This window comes from Oncorhynchus mykiss, chromosome 13 (assembly GCF_057628025.1).
Source record: "Oncorhynchus mykiss isolate SJ-2025 chromosome 13, ASM5762802v1, whole genome shotgun sequence".
NCBI classification, from domain to species: Eukaryota; Metazoa; Chordata; class Actinopteri; order Salmoniformes; family Salmonidae; genus Oncorhynchus; species Oncorhynchus mykiss.
Genome location: NC_143034.1, coordinates 60,571,179 through 60,578,870, shown reverse-complemented (window position 1 = coordinate 60,578,870; position 7,692 = coordinate 60,571,179). Strand labels below are relative to the sequence as shown.

The 7,692-nt window shown below is 43.9% G+C and overlaps 1 protein-coding gene across 1 annotated transcript; it reads left to right on the top strand.

Annotated features, from left to right (window-relative positions):
• Window positions 1-747: 747 nt before the first annotated feature.
• Window positions 748-7,692, top strand: LOC149978948 (mitochondrial adenyl nucleotide antiporter SLC25A23-like). The gene is made up of 6 exons (XM_090194364.1): window positions 748-875; window positions 1,132-1,141; window positions 1,310-1,423; window positions 1,566-1,733; window positions 2,685-2,835; window positions 5,255-7,692. Exons 1-6 carry the CDS (start codon window positions 748-750, stop codon window positions 5,434-5,436), a joined length of 753 nt encoding a protein of 250 aa, XP_090050490.1. The 3' UTR covers window positions 5,437-7,692.

The following is a 7,692-nucleotide window of genomic DNA, read 5'->3' as shown; positions in this document are numbered from 1 at the left end:
CTCTAGTTTAGATCTTTGCTTGACATGAAGTAGCACAGATAGCATTACATGGAATTTTCAATTATTGATGTAGTAAAATGTAATTACATATTAACTATAGAAACTAAACATTTTGCCAGTATCCTTTCATTACAAATGTGGCCATTTTCTCAATCTATGTATTTATAGTTACTCTGTAATTACATTTTATGTTATAGTTTACACAGTTTAAACTGTTTCTGATGCTTTATCCAGGAATTTTAGTTTGGTAACCTTAGAGAAGGGTTCACGTAATTTACATTTGGTGAATACAGATAGTTCTGGATGTCAATCAAGTTTATTGATTGGCATCTCTGTGATTTCTCAGATGTTTGACATCGGAGAGCACATGACAGTGCCGCCAGAGTTTTCCCAACAAGAGCGCCAGTCGGGGGTAGTGTGGAGGCAGCTGGTTGCCGGGGCGATGGCAGGGGCGGTGTCACGTACAGGAACCGCCCCCCTCGACCGTCTCAAGGTCTTCCTACAGGTGAAGGGTTACTGTTGTGTTTACTACAGGCTCAGAGGTTAGAGGTCTGTGCAGTGCTGATTAGTAGAATTAGGTGTGCTAGAGCAGGGCTGGAACAAAATCCTGCACATCCAGTAGCTCTCCAGGAGGAGGGTTAGCCATCCCTGATGTACAGAATGTTATTAGAGTTACTGACAATGCTGTCTCTCTAGGTGCATGGCTCCAGCTCTAGGGGGATCAACCTGTGGACGGGGCTGAGGGGGATGGTCCAGGAGGGGGGTGTACGAGCCCTCTGGAGGGGCAACGGCATCAACGTCCTCAAAATAGCCCCAGAGTCTGCCATCAAGTTCATGGCCTACGAACAGGTGAAGGAAGAGGACTGTACGCACCTGTACACAAATGTGGGTGTAAGAGGTCCCAGAGGTTGATTTGGATTTATTATGGACCAATCTAAGGAGAACACTGATACACATCTATAAATAAGTTCTGGTGTATGGAGTAGTCATTAGTGAAGCATAGGAATGAAGGAGTCACACACCCACACTGAGGTGTGAAATGTTGCTCACACACACACTCTGTTTCTCACCCTGTCAGACACACCCTGTGTCTCTACGTGTTGTGTCTCTGACTCTCCTCCTCCACCCCAGTGTGACTCACGTATTCCCCCCTCACCCCCAATCTACACCTCCCCCTCATTATGTATCCCTGCCTATCCCACCTCCCACAATCTATCCCCCTCACCCCTTAATCCCTGTATATCCCTGACTCTCTTCCACCTGCCTGTCTCTCCTCTCCCCCCTGTCTCCCCTGATTCCTCCATCTTAGATCAAGTGGCTGATCCGGGGCAGAAATGAAGCGGGTACTCTGCGGGTGCAGGAGAGGTTCATCGCTGGCTCGCTGGCTGGAGCCACTGCACAGACCATCATCTACCCTATGGAGGTGAGTGAGGGGAGACAGACCGGCAGAAAGATAGACAAACTTTTTTATTGAATATAGAAACATAGGACTTTTCTCTCATTTTCCTTCTCTTCCTTGCACACCCTCTCTCTTTCCCCTTTCTCCTCCCTCTCTCGCTTCCCAGGTGCTGAAGACTCGTCTGACCCTGAGGAAGACTGGCCAGTACTCTGGCATTGTAGACTGTGCCCGTCAGATCCTGAGGAAGGAGGGGGTGCGAGCCTTCTACAGGGGCTACGTGCCCAACACACTTGGCATCATACCGTATGCTGGAATAGACCTGGCCGTCTACGAGGTGTGTGTGAGAAAGTGCGTGTGTGTGTGTGAGAGAGAGAGTAGGGCTGTCCCTGACAAAAAAAAAAAAACATCTTGGTTGACTGTCGTTGAAATGTACAAACATATATTTTTCCATATATAGACACACCTTTATATGTTTTAATAAAATCAACTATATGCACTGAGCTTGTCTGATGCTTTAAGCACACTGCTTGATGAAATAATTAAGACACACATATGACTCAAGAGGGAGCCAGAGATCAAGATAACCAGAAGAAAAAAATCTGTTCTCGACCCTCCTCCTCCCGCTGCTGCTAGCCTTCGTAGATTCTGCCGGTACGCTCCTGAAGTTGCCGGAAATAGGATAGAGTGATGGACTGTGCCATCCCCATGGCCTCCTCAATGTTTTAGTCCACTGAGACAGGCACGAGTCAGACAAATGTCAACCAAGAGCCTATTGACCAAGCAATTGACCGTCAACTAAATGGTGTGTGTGTGTGTGTGTGTGTGTGTGTGTGTGTGTGTGTGTGTGTGTGTGTGTGTGTGTGTGTGTGTGTGTGTGTGTGTGTATTTGTCTGCCTGCCAACTGTGTTTGATGTTTTCTGGGAAGCTAAACCTCATCGCTGGCCCTGTCCCTTGTACTCAAGTAAAATGCCAGTCAGTATGTATGCTGCTGTTACTGTTGCCCAGGTCTCTCGTAAAAAATGACTTTTATGTGTTTAAGTGAACTTTGAGTTTTACTTTTACTAGCAGTCAATGAGCCGTGGTTCTCTCTACTATGTCCTCATTTTTTTTAACACAATAAAATATCGGTCAAATTAACAATGTAGCTTCTCTATCCCTTCTCTTATTCCTCTCTCATTTCTACTCTCACCCCTCCTCTTTCTCCTCTCTATTTTCTCTCTTTTTATTCTTTCCTTCTCTTTTCTCTCCCCTCTTCTCTCTCGTCCCCTCCCCCTTTCCATCTCAGACTCTGAAGAATGCCTGGCTCCAGCGGTACAGTAAGGGCTCTGCCGACCCGGGGGTGTTGGTACTGCTGGGCTGTGGTACTGTGTCTAGTACCTGTGGACAACTGGCCTCCTACCCCCTGGCTCTCATTAGAACACGTATGCAGGCCCAGGGTGAGACTGGTGTACAACTGAACTGCAATTATACCTTCTACCTTACTACATAACATAGATTATATTACATAGATAATATAGATTATATTACATTCTATAACATCATCTATAACAAATGAATAGTACTACCTACCATGTCAACCTATTACCCTATATCTACAGTGCCTTCGGAAAGTATTCAGACCCCTTGACTTTATCCACATTTTGTTACATTACAACCTTATTCTAAAATGGATTTAATAAAAAATGATCTTCCGCAATCTACACACAGTACCCCATAATGACAAAGCAAAAACAGGTTGTTAGACATTTTAGCACATTTATTAAAAATTAAAAACAGAAATACCTTATTTACATAAGTATACAGATCCTTTGCTATGAGACTCGATGTTGAGCTCAGGGGCATCATGTTTCCATTGATCATCCTTGAGATGTTTCTACAACTTGATTGGTCCACCTGTGGGAAATTCAATTGATTGGACATGATTTGGAAAGGAACACACCTGTCTATATAAGATCCCACAGTTGACAGTGCATGTCAGAGCAAAAATCAAGCCATGAGGTCGAAGAAATTGTCTGTAGAGCTCCGAGACAGGATTGCTTCGAGGCACAGATCTGGGGAAGGGTACCTAAACATTCCTGCAGCATTGAAGGTCCCTAAAGAACACAGTGGCCTACATCATTCTTAAATGGAAGAAGTTTGGAACCACCAAGACGTTCCTAGAGCTTGCCGCCCGGCCAAACTGAGCAATCGGGGGAGAAGGGCCTTGGTCAGGGAGATGACCAAGAATCCGATAGTCACTATGACAGAGCTCCAGAGTTCCTCTGTGGCGATGGGAGAACCTTCCAGAAGGACAACCATCTCTGCAGCACTCCACAAATAAGGCCTTTATGGTAGATGGGCCAGATGGAAGCCACTCCTCAGTAAAAGGCACATGACAGCCCACTTGGAGTTTGCCAAAAGGCACCGAAAGACTCTCAGACCATGAGAAACAAGATTCTCTAGTCTGATGAAACCAAGATTGAACTCTTTGGCCTGAATGCCAAGCGTCATGTCTGGAGGAAACCTGACACCATCCCTACGGTGAAGCATGGTGGTGGCAGCATCATGCTGTGGGGATGTTTTTCAGCTAGAGGGACAGGGAGACTAGTCAGGATTGAGGCAAAGACTAACAGAGCCACGTACCGAGAGATCCTTTTTTTTGTTTTTTTGAATTTTTAACCCGTTTTCTCCCCAATTTTGTGGTATACAATTGTTTTTAGTAGCTACTTACTATCTTGTCTCATCGCTACAACTCCCGTACAGGCTCGGGATAGACGAAGGTTGAAAGTCATGCTTTCATACAACGATACACAACCCAACCAAGCCGCATTGCATCTTAACACAGCGCGCATCCAACCCGGAAGCCAGCCGCACCAATGTGTTTGAGGAAACACTGTGCACCTGGCAACCGTGGTTAGCGCGCACTGCGCCCGGCCCGCCACAGAAGTCGCTGGTGCGCGATGAGACAAGGATATCCCTACCGGACAACCCCTCCCTAACCCGGACTACGCTAGGCCAATTGTGCGTCGCCCCACGGACCTCCCGGTCGCGACCGGTTACGACAGAGCCTGGGCGCGAAACCAGAGTCTCTGGTGGCACAGCTGGCGCTGCAGTACAGCGCCCTTAACCACTGCGCCACCTGGGAGGCCCACCGAGAGATCCTTGATGAAAACCTGCTCCAGAGCACTCAGGACCTCAGACTGGGACAAAGGTTTACCTTCTTACAGGACAACGACCCTAAGCACACAGCCAAGACAATGCAGGAGTGGCTTCTGAATGTCCTTGAGTGGCCCAGCCAGAGCCCGAACTTTAACCCGATCTAACATCTCTGGAGATACCTGAAAATAGCTGTTTAGCAAAGCTCCCCATCCAACCTGACAGAGCTTGAGAGCATCTGCAGAGAAGAATGAGAGAAACTCCCCGAATACAGGTTTACCAAACTTGTAGCGTCATACCCAAGAAGACATAATACTGTCATCGCTGCCAAAGGTGCTTCAACAAAGTACTGAGTAAAGGGTCTGAATACTTATGTAAATGTGATATTTCAGTTTTTTATTTGTATAAATTAGCAACAATTTCTAAAAACCTGTTTTTGCTTTGTCATTATGGGCTATTGTGTGTAGATTGATGAGGGGAAAAAACAATTGAATCAATTTGAGAATAAGGCTGTAACGTAACAAATGTGAAAAAAGTTAAGGGGTCTGAATACTTTCCGGAGGCACTGTATTACTGTTCGGGCTATCCAAACAGAGATGAATGCATTCAGTTGTACAACTGACTAGGTATCCCCCTTTCCCCTATCTATTAATAGCTATCTAACGGATATAACTGAACTGAACAACAGACGTTTTCGCCGTCTTTCCCTCTTTCCAACAGCCTCCACTGAGGGCGGGCCCAAGCTGTCCATGGTCGGTCAGTTCAAGCACATCATATCACATGACGGGGTACCTGGGCTCTACCGCGGCATCGCCCCCAACTTCCTGAAGGTTATTCCTGCTGTCAGCATCTCGTACGTGGTATACGAACACATGAAGAAGGCTCTGGGTGTGAAATCGTAGAGAGAGGAAGTGAGAGGCAGAAGAAAGAGAGGTATATAGAGTGCAGCTCTTGGATTTCAAGATGGAGAGGAAGACAGCAGAGAATTGAGGGATAGAAGACAGATAGTCCACCCTTTTCATACACATTCAGAAAAGAGAGCTGATCTCGGCAGAATCTGGGCCATTCTTCCTCTTTGTTTATGAGCTGTAACCCCCATTATAGTCACATCTCCACAATAAGTCTGTGTGTTGCCCTCCAACCAAACACAGTGAAGCACACAGTACAGTTTGTATACCTATATGTAGGCACTTATCTAAGGTCAGTTTCATGTTTTGTGAATATAAAGTGATCTTCCTCCAATGACCTTGACATGTACTCTGTATTCTCTCTTTACTACACAGCAGAATGTGTGGGGTTGTTCCACAGTGTGCTGTTGCTAGAACACGACCAATCCAAAGTACTAACCCTACTCTTTATTTCAATATCTCAAAAGAGATTAGAATTGGATTACATGCACTATGTTTGTCTTCAGTTGCTATTCTCAAAAACGTACATTCTAATGGGGGAGTTTCTAAAGTTCTTAAACGAGGAAACTTTGACGTTTACATGTTGTACTGTATATTGATACAGTATGTATTTTGTATGGGAAAGATTCTGAACACATTTGTAAGAGATACTTATACAGGGTCTTATACAGAGCTCTTCCTCCGACCTAGTCCATGAATGACTTTGCACTTTTTAGAAAGGGAATGTTTCTCCCCTTTTTCAAGTGGCTCTCAGTCAGGTCCAAAATTATTGGCACCCTTGATAAAGATGAGCAAAACACACTAAATAATGCACATTTTGAGCTATATTGTCTGCTCCAAAGAAATTTAACATGATATAATTTTATACTAAGACAATTACTCAGAGAAAGAGATTTTGTTGAAAGCTAGAATCCTTAAATAACAAAGTGGTCAACCAAACACTTTTTTGGTAAAAATCTGAGGGAAGGGCCTGGAGAAATGTAACCATAAAGGCACTGAGCCTTTTTCTCAAATGTTTTATGAGATTGGAGAACACATTTGGGAGGGATCTTAGACCATTCCTCCATACCACTGGTTTTCAATGGGGTTCATGTCTGGAGACTGAGATGGACATTGCAAAATTTTTTTTTTTGTGGTCAATTAACCATTTCTTTGTGGTTTTTGATGTGTGTTTGGTGTTATCGTCTTGCTGGAAGATCCACTTGCAGCTAGGTTTCAGCCTCCTGGCAGAGGCAACCATGTTTTTGGCTAAAATGTCCTGGTACTGAGTATAATTCATGATGTCGTTAACAAGGGCCCCAGGACCATTGGTAGCAACATTGCCCCATAACATGAAATATCCACCACCATATTTTACAGTAGGTATGGGGTTATTTTCTGCATATGCATTCTTTCTTTCCACGCAAAATCCAGCACTGGTGTGCATGGTTAAAGAGTTATATTTTCATGTCGTCCAACAAATGTAAACGCCTGGAGTTTGTTAAATGGCATTGGCACTTGGATTTGAACCAGTGCTATGGTCAGATGACGTGAACATAGAGATCTTTGGCCACGCACACCAGTGGTGGGTTTTGCACTGAAATAAATATGCATATGCAGAAAATAACCCCATACCTACTTTAAAATGTGGTAGTGGGTCTTTCATTTTATGGGGCTATTTTGCTTCTGCTGGTCCTGGGGGATTCACACTTCCTGGCCTCAAAATCGGGATTATTGCCAGTTGTCTTGTACTGGTAGTTAATAGATCAATAGCTCACCCACCTGTTTTCCTAGGTCTGAATCAGTCCCTGATTAGCAGTGGTGGGAAAAAGTACCCAATTTTCATACTTGAGTAAAAGTAAAGTGAAAGTCACCCAGTAAAATACTACTTGAGTAGTATTTGTTTTGAAATCTACTTAAGTATCAAAAGTAAATGTAATTGCTAAAATATAGTACTTAAGTATTACAATTAAAGTATAAATAATTTAAATTCCTTATATAAAGCAAATCAGACAGCGTCATCTTCCTTCTATTTTTAATAAATAGCCAGGGGCATGCTCCAACACTCAGACATCATTTCCAAACAAAGCATGTTTTTAGTGAGTCCACCAGATCAGAGGCAGTAGGGATATTCTCTTGATAAGTGTGTGAATTAGACAATTTTCCTGTCCTGCTTTTGTGTTTCAGGGAAAATGTATGGAGTAAAAAGTACATAACTTTCTTTAGAAATGTAGTGAAGTAAAATAAAAAAATAAAAAATATATAAATAGT

What these genes read in the sequence shown, in the direction of transcription:
- LOC149978948 (XM_090194364.1), top strand. Translation starts at nt 748, where the DNA reads ATGGTCCAGGAGGGGGGTGTACGAGCCCTCTGGAGGGGCAACGGCATC. An exon ending in CCATCATCTACCCTATGGAG is followed by an intron (nt 1,424 to 1,565) that starts GTGAGTGAGGGG and finishes CTCGCTTCCCAG; the next exon opens with GTGCTGAAGACTCGTCTGAC. An exon ending in AACACGTATGCAGGCCCAGG is followed by an intron (nt 2,836 to 5,254) that starts GTGAGACTGGTG and finishes TCTTTCCAACAG; the next exon opens with CCTCCACTGAGGGCGGGCCC.